Raw genomic sequence first — 23,986 nt, 5'->3', positions numbered from 1 at the left:
AATTTGGATCCGACATATCTAAGTAGTTGAGATTCCACTATTGTTAAATAATTGATCAGATTCAATAATTCTCATTTATTTAGTGAATGTCTGATTATTAACAACAGACAAAATCGACAGCAAGTAAGAGTATAACACATGATTCATGAAAAAAGTCAATGAATATAGGGTTTACGAAACAAATTTATAACCAAATAAATATTTTTTTAAAAAAATAAGACTCAAATTCATTATTATATTATTCAATACATTCAAACTCAAGTACTAATGAATTAATCATGAAAAAATATTTATTTAGTCTCATAAAATAAGGGTAGAATTTGTTTTGGTATGATAACTATGGTAAGTGACACTTTTAGTTTCATAAAACTCAAAATCACGTCTTTTTAATCCCCGAAAAATGTAATTTTGGGCGTTTTTAGTCCCGAAGTTATAAAATCTTTTTAGTTCCAAACAACGCCCTTTTAGTCCCAAAAACACAATGCGCATGACTTTTTGGGACTAAAAATACGCAATTATGAGTTTTATGAAACTAAAAGTGACACCTACCATAGTTGTAGTACCAAAACAAATTCTATTCTTATCTACAAAAACATTTCACCCAATTAATTATATAGATATTAATTAAGCAAAATCATGCTACTAAGAGTAGACAAACAAACAAACAAAGTAAATAAACAAAACATTAGAAAAGATATAATATTTAATCATAACTAATCTTTAGTTAAAAATAAATAGCTAACAGCAGTAAATAGTCATTTACCAAGGTCACATAATAGTTGTTGATTATAAATTTTACGAGTATAACTGAAATATTTGTCATGATTAAAGCCATCAGAAAAACATTTGTTACAGTTCAAAATTATGGCAAAAATATTTTTCATGCATGATGAATAAACTTAGTTTTTATAAAATTTTATTTAATCATAATTAATAATTATTATATAACAATTAAAAACTACACTATCCTAATTTTTTTTCCAAATGAAGAACCACGTTCTTCTCGTTGTATTGAAATCTTAAAGACCTAGGGAAAAATAAAAAAGTTATTAATTATATCATAACCCCAGTTGTTAAATGTCGAACAAATTACATGCTTCGATGTTCTTCACATGCCATAACCTCGGCATCAACACAATTACAGGTTGCAGTCTTCATCTCCACTACCCATAAACTGAACTCTGAACTGCTTTCTGTCCTCTCAAAATGGCAGCAACAGACAACGAGCTCGACTATGAGTTTCCCACATTCCTCAGAGTCTACAAAAACGGCCATGTCGAACGACTGATGGGGACTGAGTCCCTTCCCGCGGGCGTTGATCCTCAAACTGGCGTCACGTCGAAGGATGTAAGAGATATAGTCCCTGGAACAGAAGTCTATGTCAGAATCTATCTCCCTAAGCTTAGCAACAGCAGCAACACTGAAAAGTTACCACTCCTCATTTACTTCCATGGAGGGGCATTCTGTCTCTTCTCACCCGATTCTACGCTCTTCCACAATTACCTGAATGCTCTTGTAGCAGAATCCCAGGTTGTAGCAGTCTCCGTGCACTACAGAAGGGCTCCTGAACACCCTCTTCCTGTTGCGTACGAGGATTCTTGGGCTGCCGTCCAGTGGGTGGCTTCCCATCGTAGTGGAGATGGGCCTGAGGCTTTACTCAACCAGCACGCGGATTTCAGACGTGTGTTTCTCGCCGGTGATAGCGCCGGAGCGAACATAGTCCATAACTTGGCTATGCGGGCAGGGAATGCTGACGCGGGGCTAAACCTGGAAATTCTTGGAATTGCATTGACGGATCCGTATTTCTGGGGGTCGGATCCTGTCGCTTCGGAGTCACTGGACCCGGTTATGAAGGCATTTGGTGAGCGGTTGTGGCCGCTGGTGTGCCCGTCGTCCCCGGATTATGATGACCCGAAGATCAACCCGGTGGCGGAGGGTGGGCCGAGCTTGTCGGGGCTGGGGTGCCGGAGAGTTGTGGTGACTGTGTCTGAGAAGGATTGTTTGAGGGATAGAGGGAGGCTTTACTTTGAGGGTTTGAGTGGGAGTGGGTGGGGGGGTATGATTGAGATCCATGAAACGGAAGGGGAGGGTCATTGCTTCCATATGCATGACCTGAATAATGAGAAGGCAAAGGAGAGGATGAGAAGATTGGTTGATTTCTTCAACAGGGATAGTAACTGAATGCTTACATGAGATCATGCTTAATTACTTCTGTTGAAATTACATTTGGTTGCCAATTAACGTTAATGTACTTGTAATAATTTCATGTGAAATGAATTTCTCTTATTCCTCATGATCTTTTTCCTCTTGAGAAAGCAATTTCGCAACCCGCCAAGTCATAAAATATCATTACTGTATTATACATAAAATAGGTTATTGACAAAGTTCTGTAAAATTCTAGAGAAAATTTATTGCTTAAAGTTAGTCATTTCTTTTGTCTCTTCTCTATTCAGACTACTATGCATATGGTTTAACTTCAAATCCATGCTATGTGTTCTTCCAGACACCAACCACAGATTCCTTCCGGCAGGACACCTAAATAGAAAAGCAGACACAGCCTAAGTTCCAGTGATTGGCAAGTGAATAGTGATGGGATTCATGGTAGTCCTGCTGGGTAGTAGTATTTTGAGGCTGTAGGAATACCATACTGTGGTGAAACATAAATGTGCAGAAGAGAAGCAGAGTCGCCTGAGACGCTAACTAACCAACCAGAATTAGCCAACATTCTAAATTGCCAAGTCGTGGGCTGGGATGGAGGGCAGAAAACATGAGGCACTCCCTTATCGTGACCAAAAAATAAGACAATCCCGTTAACCATAGGGGCGTTGCACCAGAGAACATCCTCACCCATCCCTATAGCAACTGTTGCTGGTGACCATCAGAAGTCGTAAGAATTGAAGACAACAATTTGATCGTTACGATTCAGGGTCAACAAAATGGTTGGAACAAAAGTGCAAAGGTAAATATCATTCATCCCATATGAATACAAATGAGGAAGTTGACAGCAAAGTAAAATCAGAAACCATATAAAAGATAGTTTCGAATGAAAGTGAGCAGACGCCATATGTTAAACAACTATTTCCTATGCTCTCAACTCCAAATCTAGAAGACAACGGTATCCAGCATCGTCCCCAGTGTTTGAACAATGTTTGAAGACATCAAGTTTGAGACATGTTCCTCAAGATGCTTTTTAGCGTCCTGTTTCCCCACATTAGCAATAGCCAGTTTTTCTGGTGGCAACTCATCTTCCTCCTGGACTGCTTTATTATATTTGATAGCTAGATTTAGCATCTCCTGTGTTTGTAGCAAACAATAAAAATTGTTACATTAAAACAAGAAAACAGAGAGACAAGGTATGCAAGACGTCAATCACTTACCATTGTCCTTCCAGAATGACATTAGAATCTCAGAGATTTAATAAAAATAATTTCATGTGAAATAGATTTAGCCCAAATGGAGACTAGAGGCTGATATAACCCAAACAACATCTAACAAATGCAATTGCACATTACTTGACCCAAAATAGAAAGACAAAGTTATAATTACATAAAGCCATGTTTAATATGCTAAGAAATATATCAAGCAGTCAAACTGTAAATTGTGTAGTTCCTCCAAAGTGGTTGGTCACCAACCAATTCTGAGAGCATGACCTAACATATTATGTCCATTAAAAAGAATTAGGATACTCTTCTCAACAGATTGAACAAGAAATATTATGGAGAACTTTGAAAAGGAACACATTATAACTGTTTTTCAGTTAGGCGATCTGCATAGCCTACAGGGAAAAGCATTTCTATTTCATAGAATTGACATGCTCACACATGTTACCAGGTTAGAAAACATGGGTCCTTAACATTGACCAATCATACTTGCTTTTTTCGTGGCTACCAGCTATGAGAAAAATCAATAGAGATTTAAGAAGAAACCCCAAAGTACCTGGACAGTCTGCTCATTTGTTTTGGAGTGCGCATCAAAACGCTGAAGTGTCAGTCCATCTGTCCATTTTTTCTTGTGAAGATTCAGGAGCATCTTCTCCTCAAGTTCATTCTTCCGATAATTTATGGCAATGGAATAATAATGCCTGTTTAACCCATGAATTAAAGCCTGCAATGACATCAACTCTTCAAAATTAGAAACCAAAGTTAAATGAGTATGAATGAGAGTGTATGGACCTCAAAATTGGGGCGGCATTACCTGAATAGATGGTTTATTAAGATGCCCTAGGTTGGATGTTGTTTGCCGTGGCTCCTGACCAAGCATCATGGTTTGGGGGTTAATCAGACGGAAGGCATCAATTACCACCTTTCCTTTGACACTTTGAATTGGATCCACCACCACTGCTACTGCCCTCTGATTTAAAGCCTCAAAACTCTGCATGATAAAACATATAATACAATTTTACTTAAAGACTTATCAACGAGTCATGGTCTTTAAGTAGCTCGAGCACTGATTGTCTTTGTCACCCCCAGAAATTCCCATTCAGTGTGCGTTTGAATACAAAAGATTAAGGGTCCGTTTTGCTCAATTAGAGAAAAAGGGAAGCGAAAGGGGGAGGGGAGAGGATAATAATTTTCAATTAAGTTGTTTGACTTTGATATGATTGGAAGGAGAGTAAATCTCAATACTTCTCCTTGTTTAGTACAATGAAAATAGATTGCAAAGGAAAGACTAATTTTTTAAACTGTACTCTTTCTCTTCATTTTGTACAGAAAAAATAAACAAGTTAACACAATACTAAAATAATTTAAGTTAATAAAATAATAAAATTAAATTTAAAAATTTGTTAATAGAAATATTCACCAAACAAGAACAAGAAGATTTTTTATATGGTTATCTTTTCTCAAAGATTATGCAGGGGTGTAGTTAGAAGGAAAAGAAAAAAGGAAATGGAGGGAAATTATATACATGATTAATAGAGTAAATAAAAATAAACTATGTACTTTTTGTCTTTTGGCCTTGTACGTTCACTTTTCCACCCAATTTTGGATGGAAACAAAAATTGGACCCCATAAGGGTTCTATCTACATCTGGTTATACTTCCACTCTATCTATTCTCCCTAACCAAACACCAAACTTTTTCTTATATATCCCTTTTTACTTACTTTTCTTAGACACCCATTTTCACCCCAACCAAACAAGCTCTAAAGGTAGTAACTCCACTTCGCAGCTTAAGATAGAAGGAGAACTAACAATTGCACCAAATTAAGCATTAGAAAAGGTTGAGACAGTCATGGAGTATTTAACATCTCAAAAACAAAACAAGCAAGTCAGAAGATACACCAATATAGATGACATGCGCATGTGTCTAATACAGATATAGCATCAACAAATAAATGAACATATCAACACATAACATGTACGGAAGAGCATTAACCTGCTGAGTGTTAATGTCAACACCAGAAAGCCAGCATCCAAAACCAGGATGTGAGTGGTACCAACCAACAACCATCTCAGGTCTGTAACACAGAAAACAGAATCCTAAATTGCTTAATCATGAAAGGAGAAACTACTTCTGATTCCAGTAATGGTGAATAGACCAAATTGAATACTAAATAAAATGAGTAAATTTACATGTAAACTCAAAGAAGCCTAGGTTAGATGACCATGATATAGCCTTACGCTACACTGCAAAGGAAACATAAATCAACAATTTAAAATGCCACCAAACTCATAGGTGTAAAAATTTCTGTACCATTAATTCATTCATTTAGGCTAATAAGATATTAATTACATACAGAACATGACATCAATGTTATAAAGCAGAGGAAATAGATATACAGAAAGAATCAGATTACTGGCAAAGCTATACATAAAAAATAAACTCAACATAGATGAAGAAGTATAGCATCCAATTAGTGATAATTGTGCATTCAAAAGGAACTAAGATAGCCATTTTGAAGTATATTGCATAGATGGTTGACCAATTGACCAGAGATAAGCTTCTCTCAGAAACCAAATGACAAGAAGAAACTAAGTTTTCTACAAAATGACTACAGAAGATTATAGGTAATTGGTAACTTCAATTGTTGTCCTATTTAAATAGAGTGAAAATGCATAAGCATTGATACTTCAATCTAGCCATGTTATTTTCCATATTCTGTAACAGATTTCTGAGACCTTTAGTCCTAACAAATGAACACAGTATTGCACAAACAAGGCACAACAAAACCAGCTGCAAGTAGTGAATAAATCATGCAGAGATATCTAAACCATTACTGTAAAATCTTTTCTATGGTTAATTTCTGTGGGTGATGAGGAGTTACAGTTTAAAATCTCACAGGAATAACACAAGAACAAGATTTTAGTCCACATGTGATGATTGAAACAATTTAGGCACATTTTCCCAAGTCATCCAACAGGATTACCTACACCGTGATAACTTTTCCATCCTACTATTTATAATTAGGTTAATTTTTTTATCCATTTCCACTTTAAAACTACCAGAACTAGATTGTCTGAAACTACTGATTCTCCTTTAAAAATGGCCAAAAACCTTCACCATATTAATCACATGACCCACATAACAAACATATTAGAGTAAAAAGCAACACTGCAGTTTAAAAACAAGAGAAAATGAACTTCCAAGTCATATTGATCTTGAGAATTCCTTTCAGATCAAAATAATTTTGAAAATCCCTTCCAAATTAAGAATAATTTGCTACCTTCCAGTTTGCTTGAGCATGTCAAGCATATTAGTCTGGAAAACATGATCCACGGCCTCAACACTGACCCCAGTTCCACTTTGGGGCATCGCGAAAACGTCAACCACACGCACCGTATACTCGTCCACAAACTCCCCCAGCATCAGCCCCATCACTTCCATCGGCACCCCCGCCCTACCTGTAATAATTAATCACACGCACGCCCCACGAAAACCCTAATCGCGTAAGCACATTAAGAAAATCCATAGGAAGTACTGAACTGTTACTCCGAAATAGAAACCCTAGATTTACCGTGTTTGAGCATTTTGAGGAGGGCAAGAGATGAGATGTAGACTTGTTCAGATGAGTCGAGGGTGGGGGAGTCCGGTGGCGGATGGCCAAGGGCTCCGCCGGCGCCGGCGAACATCCGGTGTAGTCTTTCCATGCCCACCATTTCTTCCTCCTCTTTGTATGTCAGGTTTATTGCTTGGCAGCTAAAAAAGCACAGTTTTGAAGTTGGATTTCTTTGAAAACAAGGCAGGGGAGGTGAGGGTATTTTGGTACTATAACATTTTGCAGTGATGCCCTTATACATTTGTTAGTTCTTCTTTGTGGCAGTAATTTTACTGAACCTTCCCTAATTGGATTACTTTTGTTTTTAATAAAAAAATAGAGTAATTTAAATCCATATTTCTTGAAATTTGACATAATTAAAAATATATTTTTATTTTTTAAAATATTATAAATATTCTCCTGAATTTAACGTTCGTCTAACAACAAACTCATTTCGTTAGCTTCCGTTAGGTTTCTATCCAACATTTGTGTTGAACCGATCAAAATGTCCTTTGCATCATCAATCCACTTAAAATCTATCATCAACCCATGTAGAACCCATCATCAACCCACTTAAAATCCGTCACCAACCCATATAGTACACATAATGAACTTATATTATAATTTATACTAATATATTTTATCAATTATATTATATTATTAAAATTACTTTTGTTAAACTAATAGAAAATTAAACATAAACAACCCATTTTAGGATCCATTAGAATCCATATAAGACCCATAATCTATTTAATTTTATTTTATAAAAAAGCATATTAATTCCATGTTAAAAAATTTTAAACCCAACCCAACCCAACCCAGCCCAGAACTAGATGAGTTGGGTTGGAACTATGGATTTCATTTCTCACTCACAAGTAGCGGTTACTTACACCGCGACACTAATTTTTTAAATTACCAAAAATATTCTTATGCATTTTCAACCACCCGTATTCAAATTTTTTTTTTCATCCATATGATTTATACTATCTATCTATACTAATATGAACATTTCGCACATACCATTTTTTTTTGTATTGATAATATCCCTAAATTAGTTTTATTTTTATATTTATTTATTAAATATGATATGTTGGTTTACAATCTTATTTTATTTATAATATATTTTGAAGTGTAAATGATTATTAATTATATACACGTAGAGACGGCGTGCCGTAACGATTAGTGAAAAACATGCAATGAATTGTATATACAAAATTCAAAAATCGAATTAAAATGTAATAAATTATTTATTCATTATTCTGACAAAGAACGTAACAAAAGAAGAAATCAAAAGCCCTCGTAGGTTGCAAATACTTGATGTGGAATATTGTTCGCATGTCCGAAATAAAGTATATATTATTGAGGTTTAATGTAATTTATCTTTTTATGATATTAAAAATAAGAAAATTATTTTTTTATAAAAAAAAAATTATAATTTTTTCTCAGTATTTTTTAAAATAAAGCAATTTATCCCCTGTCTAAGAAAGTAAAGTGCTTAATTTTAAAAAACACAAAGAAGTAAATTGATGCATTTTAAAAGACATAGGGGGTTAAATTGTATTTTTCCCTATACTAATCAAATTATAAGTAATTTTATTATATTTATTACATAGTTGGTCGTATGATAAGCGTAATGTTTGTCTATTCATGTGGTCGATATCAATTGTCGACTAAATTTTCTATTTCAAATCTTGTTGCATCTTCTATTTCATACAATATACATATACCATGTGCATAAAGATGATATCATATATTTTATTTAGGGAAAGATTTTATACACATGACGTGTGTATGTTAAGTGAAAAATCCGTTCAGCCCGAATTGAACATACTCGATTTTACTGAGTTTTGGGGGGGGGGGGGGATTGCATTTTAGTCCCACAAGTTAACCCCTTTGTGTTTGTGATCCCGTTATTATTGATTTCACCACATTGCATCTCATAATTAAAATATTTTTTAAATTTTAGTCACAAACTTTATTTCCGTAAAATTTATGACAAAAACAATAGCCGACACCCTTCAACACTTAATGGAGCTCGACTGCACCTGATGTGTCCGTCATAGATTTAATGGGAAATAAGGCTTGGGATTAAAATTGCAAAAATAATTTAGTTATGGGATGAAATGTGGTGAAACCAATAATAATGGGAGCAAATTCATAAAAAGACTAATTTATTAGACGTAAAATGCAATTTCTTGAACTTTCGTTTCCGAGATGGAGTATCAAATTTTATCATTTCTGAGGAAATATTTTGGGTGCATTCTCAAGATAAAAAGGCTTAATATCTTTAGCGGCGAAGAAGGGACGGTTGCTCTTGTCCGGAGCAGCCGGCATAGCTGTCGCGAGACCGCCAGCGCTTGTTCCCGCTATGACATCAAAGTAGTCGGCCAGGCGTGCATCTTCACCACCTAATTTCTGGGACAAAAGCAAAAATCATTGTTATTACCATGGGACAAAAGCAAAAATAGGATGATATAGATAACTATTAATTAAATTATTGTTTAGGAGTGAAATTGAATAGATAGTCAATGAATAATTCCGCACACATAGATGTCATCTATCTATACTACATTAAAAAAAAAAAAAAAACCTTTCACACTCATAACTGACGGTTAACGACACTGTTGTACCAATTTTTTGTAAAGTTAAAAATGTTTTTCGATCGATAAAGTACCTAATTTATTTAAAATTTCAAATTTACATTAATTGATAAATTTAACAAATCAAGACAAACATTTACCATATTTTGGCCCATCTAGGAGATGGGCGAAAAATAAAACCAAACACTATGTACAAAAATAAAACCAAACACTATGATTGAGATTGGCAAGAAAACCAAGACAATGGCAGAAATTCAAATTTAAAATAAATTAAAAAATTTTGTATCAAATTCGTCCCAATAATATCCCAAAAAGTAGCTTAATTTTAATAGACGATATATCGACAGTAGGATATAAATAACTATTGGTTATGATTTTAATAGTTATGAACTAAAAACTATGATAAATAAAATAGATGCAAAAATATAAATATTTCACCAAGAAAAAATTATTTGTGAGCTCAGAGCTATGATAAAAATATTTATTAAAAATATTTGCCATAAGCCATAACAAATATTTTGGTTAATGACTATTTGCCAATAACCGTTGCATAGCCGTGGTTAATGACTATTTGCTAAGGTTATTTGTTTTTAACCATCACAATTAGTCATGGATAAATATTGCATTTTTTATAGTACAACATTGTTATTTTAATTCTTAAATGTCGTTATAATACGACTTCATGTTTAAATATTAACCATAATAATCCATCTCAAATGTATTTTAATTCTTAAAATAACTTGGGACAGTTTTTGACGATATTTTCATCACAAAATATAGATCACAATTTTTTCAACTAACTTTAGGACAAACTTTTCGTTGGATTTTTTGACGACAATATATCAAAATTTTCTATTCAAAATCTGTCGTAAATCCAAAATCCGTCCCAAATTTCGTTTTTCCACAGCACTAATGGACCGTTTGAAAACCGTTACAAATATTACCAAAAAAAATGCTTCTCCGTTTGAAATTCCGTCAGAAAAATTTTTCTAAGTCACTTGTTGAAACTGTCTTCCCTTGTCCCAAAATTGTCGAAAACTTTATTTGCGATGAACTTCCATTAGAAATTCCATCCCAACAAAGCCTTTCTTTGCCCCCCTTTTCTAGTGATCAATTCAATCAATAAACTCAAAATTATAATAAACTGATATTGAAATAACCTTATATTAATTGAGATACATACTCATTATGATACTCATATTGAATCAGATAAATACCTACAAATCTGATGGGACTCGAATCCATTAATATTTAACAAAAAACATAGTTCAAAAAAATTAAAATAAAAAGATTTGAAATTCTTTATATTCAAAATTAGGCAAACAAGTATAAAATATTTTCTGTTATACATTTGAAATCCATAATCGAATACAACCTAGCTAAGGTTCCCCCTATTCACTAATCGAGATTCATGACAAAGAGCGAGGTTGTAGATTCGAGTTTTACCAATATAATATATGCTTATACTTTTATAATAATTTATTCTTTATTCACTTTGAGTTTAGTTTGAATTGCATTATATCAATCTTTTAAATTTAAATAATATAATGAATTATTAAAAAAAGAAAAAAAAATTAGTACTCGAGATCCAAAAACATCAGTGAATCAGCATACCAAAATTCCATAACATACCTAATAAAATGGGCAGGTTATAAAAAGACACCAGCTTCAGTCCAATCAATCTGAATCTGACTGAAATTGCAACATGATAAAAAATAATTGCTTTTCCCTTATCCCTTATTATGCAAGCTTTTCGCATAACGTGTTTTTGTGATCACTAACGTTAAGGTCTTACAATTAAAAAGTCGTGAATTTGAATTTTATAGATATACGTGGGTTTGTAATTTAATTACTTTTAATCGTACACACTTGTTTACTTTAATATGTTGGTTGATTTAAAAATATTAATGTATTAAATTAGTACTCGAGTTTTAAATTTACTCATATAGCGACGAACTATTTTGATGAGAGCGATAAAAAAACTAGACACACATCCAACAAGTGAAACTCAAAGTTTCCGACACCCTCTTACTGCTATGAGTCCGCCTTAAAATCTAATTTGTTTATCACTGGATCAACAACTTGTTGGTAAGGAGGCAGAGGTAGAGCATGGACTTGGTTGTGAGTCATCATCAATAAGTTTCTGTTTGGAGGGATTCACTTTATGTAAAGTATGTCATAAACAATCAAAATTATTCACAAATGGGGGAGTTGGTGGTGTGGAGTTAATTATGTTTATTTATTTTCTACTTTTTCAGTTTTATATTTAATTTTTAGGTCAATTACGGACACCCTCCTCATGTTTGATGAAGTTATGTAATCATTGGATAGAGGTTTGTAATTGTCAACTTTGTTTTTGTTGATTTTTTTTTTAAAATAAAATATTGTAAAAAAATCGAATAAAAGTAGATGAAAAATTTTAAATAATTATAAAGAGAAAATCATTCACTTAATTCATAAAATTTTAAAAAATAAATAAGCTTATAGTTTTTAACGCACAACGATATTTTAATCAATTCATCATATAAAATATATAAAAACGATAATATGTTAGACGATTGTTAAAATCTATATTATACCAAAATGTCAGAGGAGTTCATCACTCTAACTTCAAATAAAAAAGGAAAGTGGAGGAAGGCTGCTAAGACAACAGTGCGTAGGAATTGTTTGTATTCCATTCCATATTCTTACATCATAATAAGCCAATAAGTAGACAACAAATGATGATGCGCCACCCCATCTTCCAATTCTCATAAATAACTTCTTTACTTGTGCAAATTATGACTGACTTTGATATTGCACCCACCAACAAATGTCCCCTCGAAAAAGTACTTTGACTAATTAATTTATTTGTTTTTTTTTTTCATTATTTTTGAAAATTAATTAAAAGTACATAATTTAGCGTATTTCAATTTGATGAATTATATTTTCGTTTCATAATACAGACCCGACACATTTTCAACCGTATTACTTACGGAATTGTTAAAAATATATAGTCTCATAACTTATACGGAATCTCATTTTCGATTTTTCTGCCAAGTTCAATTTGAAAATGAACTGAAAAAACACCATGTGACCTTCCTGTTATTATTTCCGTCAATTTTTGTTACAAAACTAAAAATAAGAATTTCTTTAATTCAAGAGTCTATTTTCGAGAATTTTATAAGTAAATGTGACAAAAACAATCAGAAATTAAATTACGGAACAAAAAATATCATTTTCTTTATTTTAATTTACTTTTTTAATACAAAACACAAAATCAAATATATTAAAAACACGTGCATATATATATATATATATATCTTAATTTCTCATTGTATTTACCAAAAAAAACATGAAAAACACCTAAAAAAATATCAATTGATTAGTCTTGTCTGTTTGGACTATAAATTTGGCAGTGCGAGCTGTTTACGTACATTGCTACTTCTACGATGATGAAGTAGCAAAATCCAAATTGAAAAGGTCTAGTTAGGTTAATGATAAAATCGAATAGCCAACTCAGCTTTTTTTTATTATTATTATTTATTTTCAAATGCAAACATCGAAATTCGAATACAAAACTTTCTATAAAAACAATTTATAGTAAATTATATTTTGTCATTTGAACTATGCATAATTTTACACTTTGGTATTTGTTTTTTTTTTTTTGGTCAACTTATCATCTCAATTTTGTGAAATTTGCACTTTGCCATATATAATCATTTTTTTCTTGATTTTTTTGCCTGAAAACTATCGCATATTGTACATATGTAAAAATACCGCATCATGCAGCCTTTAAATATCACTGTACATTGTATGTAATGTTTTTCGACAAAAAATTTAGTGAAAAAACAGTTATGAATGATAAAGTGCAAAACTTCATAAAATTAACATAAAATAAAATTTAGATGTCAAAATATAAAAACGATTACAATTCAAATGACAAAATATAATTAACCCAAAATAAATCGAAACTATTGTCCTGATCCCTGGAGGCACAAATCAATTAAATTCTTGTTGATGGGGAATAAACTAATAAGAATAAAGAATCCAATCGTATTCCGATACGTGGAAAATGTCAAGCTAGAAAAAAAAGATTCTTCAATTTGTACGCGACATTGCTAATTCTATGATGTTGAAGCAATAATGTTCAAATCGAATAGTCAACTATACTTCAATTCCTGTTGGTGGAGAATAAAAGAATAAGGGATAATTAGATATACCTAAATTTTTTATAATTTGAAAAATTATATTTAGTACTCTTAAAACTTATTTTTGTCTAATAAATAAATCCTCATATTAATCAAAATTCACTGAATATGCTAACATTAACAAAAACAACTCGATAAAATGTCATGTTTACACCACTGATTGATTTATTACTAAATTATTGTATGTCAAATGAAATTTTTTTATGATAATTTATATACATTTTCACAAGTTGATGCATGCGAAGATGTATATTTTCATCATTATAAGGATAATTTAGTTAGAAAAAGTTTGTTTGACCCATAATAAGTCAATTGATAGTAAATATCAATTTTCATTCAGTTTTTTCTGTTCTTATCGACAAATTTAATGAATTTTGATTAGCTGAGGTTTCTATTTGTTAGACAGATACAAACTTCAAGAATATTAAATGTAATATTTGAAACCACAAAAAATCTACATGCAAATAACATCAAATTTCAAGAAATAAGAATATAATTATCCCAAAGAATAAAGACAACCATGTCAAAAACACTCCCAACACATAGTAAATGTCTGAGTTAGAAATTTCTCTTCTTCAATCCAGTTGAAAGGTTCATCTTACAATGATCCGAATGTCTATTTATATTACTTCAAACATTTAACAGGGGCTGTAAAAATCACTGTTACTGCTCAATTAATTATCAATATATGGCCGACATGCTTTTGTCAAGGTCAATTTAGTAAATAGATATGATCTTGAAAGTGTGTGGTCTCTTTTCAATCTTATTTCGTGGAAATGAACTTTTTGTTGTCCGATATATATTTCCACCGTTGCTTGTGGAGGGTGAAAAAAAGTTAAAAAATATTTTATTTTATTTTAGGTATTATTAGAATTTAAATATGCGACATGTTGAACTGACCCATCACGTGCTCGCCATCACACCTATTCATTTATTTAACATTGTAAATAATTTACTAAGACTAAACTTTCTCTTCTACACTTGAAAAAACAAGAATCATACCAACTTTTCCTCCCTCACAAAGAGATTTTCTATAATTATGAATATTATTTTTGTTATTTAAAATATTATAAATATTTTTTTGAAATTAAGGACCGTTTAATTAATAAATATATCATACAATAAACTGTCACGATGAGGTATTTATTTGATAATAATTAATTTTGGGGGTACTTATAATATTTCAAATAATAAGAGGATATTTGTAATTAAAATTTTAAAAGAGTCTGTTGTAATTTACCTAATTTTTTTAATCACTTTTTGGAGCTGCGCACTGGTGTAACACTCATGTATGCATGTATTGTATTGGGCCTCACTTTGATGTGCTAATCACATATCAATGTTGATAAGGATCTGATAAGAAATTAAGGTGTCCAAAAGATAAGTTTATCCCTCATAGGATTTCAAATGCCTGAATAGGACTGAGATCTGCACATTTTTACCCATTTTGAAATCACTATCGTTGATCACTTAACACATGTAAGGCAGAGATTAGGATACACGGATCTGTACAAGTATAAACTTTTGGTACTGTAAATGTTCCAATATCTTTTGAGGCCAAGGTACGTTGATATTCTTTATCGTTTTCCTCCAATCTCTCACACAAATTAATTTAAGCATCGAAAAGTTTTGACTAAAAATCTTCCATCATTTGCTTATTTTCTTAAATTCCAACACTTAATTGGATTGAAACACTATCGAAAAGTCATCACGATCTCAAACCTAAGTAAAGTGTGTTGGTATGATATTGATGTGAAACAAATTATTGATAGGATCCACATGGACCAGACACAGTTCATTCCCACCCTAATTTTACTATACCGCAATCAATAAAAGGTCCAAATCCATGTTCTCAATCATTTTGGTCCCCTTCAGATATACCTCAACTTTGTGGTATAGTCTCTCCGTCTACCTCATTCTACGTTCATTCTTGAACATGGAAAGCTCGAAAGGTGAAGGACTAAACCAACCCCTGTTGTTAGAACCAAAAGACCTCGACAAAAACCACAAGAATGATGCAACCTGCACTGACACTAATACACTCCAAGAAAACAGCCTTCCCGCTAAGGTATGGGACGAAACGAAGCAGCTGTGGCACATTGTCGGCCCAACAGTCATTTCCCGGATTTCCAATGCCACCATGAACATCATCAGCCAATCATACGCTGGCCACCTTGGCGATCTAGAACTCGCTTCCGTTTCAATCGCCAACAACGTTATTGTCGGCTTCAACTGGGGCCTTCTGGTAAGAATAGCACCAAATCAATTAACTAAAATTCGTGTTACTTTCTGATGTTTGCTTCCTTCCGCTGACGACAATTCTCATGTCTTCAATCTCAGTTGGGAATGGCAAGTGCTCTGGAGACTCTATGCGGGCAAGCATTCGGAGCGAAAAAGTACAGCATGCTGGGAACATACATGCAAAGATCCTGGATTGTTCTCTTCTTGTGCTGTTTCCTTCTTCTCCCCTTATACGCCTTTGCAACCCCGATTCTGAAACTGTTGGGCCAACCCGACGACATCGCCCAGCAATCAGGCCACCTGGCGCTGTGGTTTATTCCGTTGCATTTCAGTTTCGCATTCCAGTTCCCGTTGCAGAGATTCCTGCAAAGCCAGCTGAAAACAGGCGTCCTGATTTGGGTTTCACTGTCGGCCCTGGTGATTCATGTGTTCCTGAATTGGGTTTTGGTGAGCAGGATTCAGCTTGGAGTTGTTGGAGTCGCCCTGTCTCTGGATATCTCGTGGTGGGTTCTGGTTTTGGGCATGTACTTGTACGTAGCTTGCGGCGGGTGCCCGCAGACCTGGACGGGGTTTTCTCTTCAAGCCTTTTCCGGGCTCCTGGAATTTCTCAAGCTCTCTGCTTCTTCTGGTGTCATGCTTTGGTCTCCATTTCTCTCCCTTTCTCATTTTTACACATACATATGTGAAAGACAAGTGTTTTCAGAACTCATGCCCAAACGAAAAAGAAAAACACCCACTCTCCCTCCAAGAAATATTACATTTGATCAATTGTTTCAAGTGAAAAACCATGATAAACAGCCATTACTCAGGACTACCGGGATGTTTTGTTTCAGCAGGATTTGGTTACATCTAAGACCATATGAAATGTTGATCCACCCTGAAGTTTTTGCATTGATTTATTTAACTGTGAATAATAATATTGATTTGTCATGATATTCACTGTAATATAATATAGAGAATAATCCATTTTATCAAAGTGCATTAATCATTTGTTTTTCTAAACATGAGTATATCTTGATGATGATTGTCTTTTTTTGTTCAGTTTGGAGAACTGGTACTACAGGATACTGATTGTAATGACTGGTTTCTTCGAAAATGCTAAATTGGCCGTGGATGCATTGTCAGTATGGTAAGAAAGGTTTATTTCTTGAAAACCATGTCCATCCGAATTTTTTTACCCAAATCGGGTTTAACTAAATCAATCATAAAACAAGTATGATACACTTATCATGTGATTGATTAATAAACTATACACCAATCACATTGCAAATGTATTGCACTTGTCAAATTTAATTTAGATTTGATCAAACCCGATTTGAATTAAATTTTCCATTCAGATATGTGACTGCGTGAACTCAATCTTTCCCCTCAATCTCAATCAATTTTGCAGTATGACTATCAATTCATGGGAGATGATGTTTGCACTCTCCTTTTTTGCTGGAATCGGGTAAGTATCATATTTCCGTTTCAACCTTTTCTATATCAACAAGTATTCATTTCTTACTTGGTGCGTGTAATAATTTTTCGTTTTCTGGTGAGAATAAGTTGCAAGAAAAATTATAGATTAAGTTGTAGTAAAAATGGAAGTGTTTGAAAACAAAAAATAACAGTAAAAAAAAAAAAAATCGTAGTTGGAGTATTAAAAAAAATAATTTAATATTTATAATTTGACCACTAAGTTGCATAAATTGATTAGGGTGTTGTTTACAAATTTTATTTTAAATTAACTTAATTTAAGCAGCTCAAACGCAGAAGCTCTAAAAACTATTTCCAATTTGCAGCTTTTCATCTAACCTGCTTAAATTAAGATTATTTTTTAAAATAAGCACTTATCAACTTATTATTGAAAATAAGCTGAAAAAAAATATTTTTATTTTACAGCTTCTATTTTTAACCTATTTAAAAATTAAGTTATTTTAAGTCAAAAGCATAAGCTACTTTCTATACCAACTTCTACGACTTATCGTAAAATTATAAATATGAGTTATATATTATCCAAAACACTCCAACTCCAACTTCTTTTTACTTTTCACTTTTAGTTCTAAATATTCCCAACTTTCACTACTGCTTAACTTATAATTTTCTTTATAACTTATCCGTCACAAAAGAAAAAAGTTATTACAAACACTCACCTCGTTCAAGTCTGAAGTTGTATGAATTATTTATAGAGTAAGAGTTGCAAATGAGCTGGGCGCTGGAAATGGGCGGGCAGCAAAATTTGCGACAAAAGTGTGCGTGGTGCAATCATCTCTAATAGGCTTATTCTTCTTCACCATCGTACTGATCTTCCGGGGCAAGCTAGCCTTCATATTCTCTTCCAGCACTCAAGTCGTCGGAGCAGTCGACAATCTTGCTTTCCTCTTAGCTTCCAGCATTCTTCTCAATAGCGTTCAGCCCGTTCTGTCAGGTACAAATTTGTCCTATCCCAAACCACGATTTAATAGTTTAGTTGGTGGAATTAAAATTTACAATCAGAAGGTCAAAGGTTCGAGTGCCACCAAATTATATATATTAATTTTTCTGAAAAGATGGCGTTTTTGGTTTCGCTTGATAGAGTGTGTTTTGTACTTTTGGTCCTATTCTTTATGAGCTTAGCACATTTAGTCCCATAGGCTAAAACATTGTAGCATTTGGGACGAAAGATATTTTTAACTTTTTATCCTATGGGACCAAATGTATCACAATTTTTATCTTATGGGACCAAAAATAATAAATTTTTTTATTTTATGGGACAAAAAATACTATAATTTTTTTTTTTATTTTATGGGACCAAATTTGACAAGCCCATTATTATTGGGATAAAGAATACAACACGCTCTATCGTGTGAGACCAAAAATGTAACTTTTTCATTTATTTTAATAGTAATTGTTAGTCTACTGTAATAATAGTTATTATGAATTATTTAATTATTTACATTTGATATTAATAATTAACGTATATTAATTATTGATAATTGAAATTTATGATGTAATGATAACTAACTCACTCAAACAAAAAAAAAAAAAAAGGGGGGGGAAAATGTTCTACCCTCATGTAGAAAAAGAGAAAAAACATACTATTAATGCATCATAACGCGAAAGAACTTCATTATTCTACTGTAATAGTTTTGGTATTTGGTTAGGGGTGGCTGTTGGATCCGGATGGCAATCGTCAGTCGCATGGATAAACATCTTTTGCTACTACATCGTCGGCCTCCCGGTCGGACTTCTCATGGGTTGGGGCTTCCATTTGGGAACTGCGGTATCTTACCTATACTATGTATTATTGAATATAGCTCAATTTTGGTCTATTATTTTTAACTTTCCAACTGATAACCATCTTTGGTAACGACTTGTTTGTAGGGTTTTTTCTCATACATTTATGTTTTTATATTGATATATTATCTTATTTTAGCTTATATATATTTTAGGCAATTATTAACTCTATCAAAAATAAATAAATATAATTTACAAAAATATTTTCCTTTAAATACTTAAAAAAAATTATGTTCATATATAAAATATGTCACACTTACTAATTTTCATTTAACACATCATATGATTCATTCAAATTTCATTACTAGTAGTTCAAAATTGTGTTCACTTTATTTTTTTTTAAAATAATATTATTCTATTTGTTGCTTCATTCACTTAAAAGTTCAATAGTAGGTGCATTAAAATCAATCAAAAATTATATTTGGTTTTATATATAAATGTAAAATAATTTAACATTATTGAGGCTTACGACTCGACTCGATCGGTGCCTCCATTAAACGAGCTATTCTCCATTCTGGATTTTGTATAGCCATCAAAATTTTGTATTGAAAAATCACCTCGCTGAGAAGAGAAAATTTTGATTGGAGCTTATAAACTATTTAAATTTTTTATTTTCAATTAATATATAACGATTTTCTACCTCGATTGATTGTATTCAAAAAATAAAATTAAATACGCACATCCTGTGGGGTACCAGTACTGATGATTAATTTGTCTTGTCTCTGTATGCATCAACAGGGGATCTGGGCAGGAATGGTCTTTGGTGGAACTGCAGTACAAACCCTGATATTGTCCATCATGACAGCAAGAACAAATTGGGAAGTGGAGGTACGCAATGCTGATGTGAAAGTTGCTACTTAACTAGTGCGCTTTCAAATATAGAGTTCTAAATGCACATAATTACAACGACTTTCAGGTTGAGAAGGCCGATAGTCGTGTCAAAAGGTGGTCAATTTCTGATGTGGAGTCTCACCAGTGACCGGATGATCAATCATGATATTTCCATTTTCAACGGACATGATTCGATGCCAACTTTATGCACCAATATTCTTCATTAATGTGGTTAGTGTAATGATTATTTTCTTTTATAATAATTATGGGGCCCTTTCTGTAATATTAGATTAGAAACACGAGGAGGATTAATATTTTAGTTGAAACGAGTTCACTTTATTACATCATATGTACACACAATATTTACGTACCATATACATTTCTGGACCTCTTGTTATATCAAACTAGAAATATAACTACACAAGCAGATATTATTCTCCAAACCTATAATCTTCTTCAATGGGTCGGAACTTTTCCGGTCAGGAAAAAGGACTAATTTGATATTTTTATAAATTTAAAAAAATTAAAGTGTGAAAAAAAGTAATTTACTAGTGCATAATAATTAAAATTTAAAATGAATAATATATGAGTAACATTTATATGCTAATTCAAATTTCAAATAAAAATATAATTAGAATAAATATAATGAATTAAAAGTATTGTTGAAAATTTTAAATTGTGTAATTTCCGATTAATTAATTTTATTTTAATATTAATGTTAGATAATTATTTTTAGATTGTAATTTTCTTCCACTATATAATCGTTTAAAGAATAACATGATTAATTTTATTAAATTGCAACTTTTTATACAACATTCATGATAAGGTATTTTGACTAATTGACTTTATTTCAATGTTGGATTTTTATAAATTATATTTTAATTTATTCCAATACAAATTATTAAACATAATAATTAGTAAATACAATTTTAATTGAAAAAACTTAAACATTTTTTTTAAATAATTTCAATTAAATTTAGAAGTGAATTACAAATAACAAAACTTTCAAATTAACACAAATTATTATCAATTTTTTTATGAATATAATTGTATATACTAACATTTCAATAATATAAATATAAGCAAAATGATGAACTTAATGCATTTTATAATTAATAAGTGATATAATCACCTCTAAATACACAATTGCAACACACATGATCCATACGTTCTAATTTGAAAAACAGAGTATTATTCTTTTTCCTCTGCTCCTTCCTTTCACTTTCCCCTGGTTGAATCAATTTCATTCTTGTTTAATTATTTCTTGATTTTATATTTTCTGGGATCAAATATGAACGTATCTAGACTATTATTCTTGGCTCAATTTTTCCATATTGAATTTAGCCCCCCACATATTTTTTTTATCCTAGATAAAATTATAGTAAATATTAATTAATTGTGGTCAAAATTAAAATATCCACATTAGTTTAGCCTGATATGTCACATACAGGCTCTTTTTGTTTCGTAGTAGAATATATTTTTCGCACGACTAAGGTTTTCGAATTGATTTAGTATGACCATGTGTCACAGACATACTTTTTTGTCTTGCTGCGGAATATATTTTTCGTTCGTGTGACATCCCAAATTACACCCAACCACGGCATCTCATACGCCCAACCTTTTACCAGGCTTCTACCATTTTGAGTCTTAATCCATCAAATGTCTTTGACATTTGAAGCTCACTAACATGATATATGAAACCCTCCTGGTGCGGTACTTTTTGCCTGAGAACTTGGTTATCCACAATGCCCATATTTGCTAAGGCACACAGCTCTTACTCCCTTGTGTGTTTTCATATCCGATCTCAAGTAGCTAGTTTGTCATCACGTATCTCAACTACAATCTTGGATCTATCCAATTCATTCCTCGATGGCAAGGAGCAACCTCACTCTCCTTCAGTATCCATCGATGCTTCCACAACGTCTATCTCATGCCCAATGCTCACTTAATGTATCCTTGGCGGTCTTTGCCATGCCCGTTTTTTATGCCTCACCCGAGTAGGAACACATTATAAATTCGAGACTCATTCAGTATGCCAACATCTCACATTGATCCGCCACGATATGCCCAACATGTTTTCTTGTCTGTTGACATAGCTTCTCAACTTGGCCACAGCGCCGCGGCATCCGATGACAGTATATCTTAGCCAACGGAACCCCGCACAAGGCTAGAATTCAATAACGCATGCCACGAGTTAGCTCACGAGGCATTAGAGCTTGTCTCAATTAGTGGTGGGCGTGGGTCGGGTATTTCGGATCGAATACCCGACTTTATCGGGTAGTATATTTGACTACCCAACACAAACTGATAAAATCAGGTACTCAAAATCGGATATCCGATTCTTTTTGGTTTATTTAAATGTGAAGAACAGTAGAAACATCAAATATATATTGAAAAGCATGTATTTTTTTTTTTTGAAAATTTTATACTTATAAATTGTAATTTGTACGCATAGTTTGAGTTTATTTTTAAAATAATATTCAAAAAATTAATTTAGATTATGGTTTCAATTTGTTAAGTTAAAAAATAGTATAACATCACAATTAATTTAAATTAATAAATAAAATAATCTAATTCATTTAGATCAACCAACTCATGTATCATTCTCTTTTTATTTTATTATTTTATTAGTAACAATAAATAATTTTATTTTCTATTTTTTATTTTTAATTATATGTTGGGCACCCGATTAACCCAATTGGATATTTAACTCTACCCAATAATCGACCTGATATATTCAAAATCAAAATTATAAAATTTACCTGACCCGATTTACCCGGTCCAAACACCCACCCTTAGTCTCGATTGTTCATTTTGTCTAAAGGTGTTCTCTAGAATTCCCGTAGTCCATATCAACATTGCATCCACATCAAGCCTCTTGGCACCTATGGACCCAATCCCGGCCCTCCCGGCTCTATGCCGTCTGTTTGGTTCTCTTTTTACCTGAGGTTCTAAACACTCATTTGATATACCTAAAGCTGGCTCTTAAAAGCCCCCACATGTCTCAAAAGTTTGCTCATTTAGTAGCTTGCTGCATGGGGAGGGATAGCTGAAACTCACCATGCATGCCCACCTTTATAATAGGCATAATAATATTTCCACTTGTTCTAGTAGTAGATATTGAAATGACTTGTGAGTGCACCTTTTTCACATCTCGTTCTTCCGACCTCCAATGAGATGTTAAAAAGGTGCACTGCTAAGTCATTTTGATATCTACTGTTGCAATAAGTAAAAATAGTTTTACACCTATTATCCTCACATAGTTTGTCTGCTGATGTAAAAAATCTTCCAATGAGGTCATTTGCTGAACAACTCCTTAACTTCGCTAATTCTGCCAGTTGTTTTAGGTTTTAGGTGTGATAAAGTGCTTCATTTTGATTTAAGTTGTTTGCTTACATAGCCTAACGTGATGACATACTTAGCCCCTTTTATGAATGTATAATCATTTTTTGTGAGAGAACTTGAATATGTACAACGCGAGGATAGATTAGTTACATAAACAATCTATTTGAAAATATTGCTTGAAAACCAAATTTTGTCAAATTATCCTGGTTTATCAATATTTGATAGGATAAAGATTTTGATTTGCAATATTATGTAGTAATTTGTAGTACTCAAATATTCTTATTATTTTACTAATTTTTATATAATATATGTATTTCATATCGCTTGACAATATCCCAATACGTTGCGACCAATGTAGAAAAATAACCATCAATATTATCGCCAATACCACGACTTTGAACCACAAAACCTCAAGGGAGTTCCCATTCAAACAGTATTGCAATTCCTAAATTGTAAGAGTCTCTTCCCTAGCCACTTGTGCATCTTCATGTGTGCCAGCATTCGTTTGTTGTCTGTACGTCCATCATATGCCATTATCGCTACTCTTGAC

At 32.6% G+C, this 23,986-nt stretch overlaps 2 protein-coding genes and 1 pseudogene across 2 annotated transcripts; 2 read left to right on the top strand and 1 right to left on the bottom strand.

Moving 5' to 3' along the window:
* The first annotated feature begins 1,031 nt into the window (after positions 1 to 1,031).
* LOC105166316 (putative carboxylesterase 2 pseudogene) lies at positions 1,032 to 2,293 on the top strand (annotated as a pseudogene).
* Positions 2,294 to 2,921: 628 nt separating this feature from the next.
* LOC105166235 (26S proteasome non-ATPase regulatory subunit 14 homolog) lies at positions 2,922 to 7,161 on the bottom strand. Its single transcript, XM_011085523.3, has 6 exons — positions 6,954 to 7,161; positions 6,663 to 6,840; positions 5,375 to 5,456; positions 4,195 to 4,371; positions 3,937 to 4,104; positions 2,922 to 3,294 (listed from the first exon to the last, which is right to left on the bottom strand). Exons 1-6 carry the CDS (start codon positions 7,093 to 7,095, stop codon positions 3,103 to 3,105), a joined length of 939 nt encoding a protein of 312 aa, XP_011083825.2. The 5' UTR covers positions 7,096 to 7,161; the 3' UTR covers positions 2,922 to 3,102.
* An 8,442-nt stretch (positions 7,162 to 15,603) lies between these two features.
* On the top strand, positions 15,604 to 20,433 carry LOC105166234 (protein DETOXIFICATION 27). The gene is made up of 8 exons (XM_011085521.3): positions 15,604 to 16,009; positions 16,105 to 16,646; positions 17,048 to 17,134; positions 17,396 to 17,452; positions 18,174 to 18,412; positions 19,128 to 19,246; positions 19,999 to 20,088; positions 20,177 to 20,433. Exons 1-8 carry the CDS (start codon positions 15,611 to 15,613, stop codon positions 20,237 to 20,239), a joined length of 1,596 nt encoding a protein of 531 aa, XP_011083823.1. The 5' UTR covers positions 15,604 to 15,610; the 3' UTR covers positions 20,240 to 20,433.
* Positions 20,434 to 23,986: the final 3,553 nt, after the last annotated feature.

Source organism: Sesamum indicum, linkage group LG7 (genome assembly GCF_026168435.1).
Source record: "Sesamum indicum cultivar Baizhima isolate 11 linkage group LG7, ASM2616843v1, whole genome shotgun sequence".
In the NCBI taxonomy this organism is placed as follows: Eukaryota; Viridiplantae; Streptophyta; class Magnoliopsida; order Lamiales; family Pedaliaceae; genus Sesamum; species Sesamum indicum.
The sequence above is the reverse complement of the archived record's forward strand: the minus strand, read 5'-3'. Positions and strand labels throughout refer to the sequence as shown.

Excerpts from the sequence above, each read along its gene's own strand:
- LOC105166235 (XM_011085523.3), bottom strand. The coding sequence starts at position 7,095 with ATGGTGGGCATGGAAAGACTACACCGGATGTTCGCCGGCGCCGGCGGA. Across the intron at positions 5,457-6,662 it reads ATGCTCAAGCAAACTGGAAG|ACCTGAGATGGTTGTTGGTT; the intron begins GTAGCAAATTAT and ends TCTGTGTTACAG. Across the intron at positions 4,372-5,374 it reads TTGACATTAACACTCAGCAG|AGTTTTGAGGCTTTAAATCA; the intron begins GTTAATGCTCTT and ends TTTATCATGCAG.
- LOC105166234 (XM_011085521.3), top strand. The coding sequence starts at position 15,611 with ATGTTCTCAATCATTTTGGTCCCCTTCAGATATACCTCAACTTTGTGG. Across the intron at positions 16,010-16,104 it reads GCTTCAACTGGGGCCTTCTG|TTGGGAATGGCAAGTGCTCT; the intron begins GTAAGAATAGCA and ends CTTCAATCTCAG. Across the intron at positions 17,135-17,395 it reads GTGGATGCATTGTCAGTATG|TATGACTATCAATTCATGGG; the intron begins GTAAGAAAGGTT and ends TCAATTTTGCAG.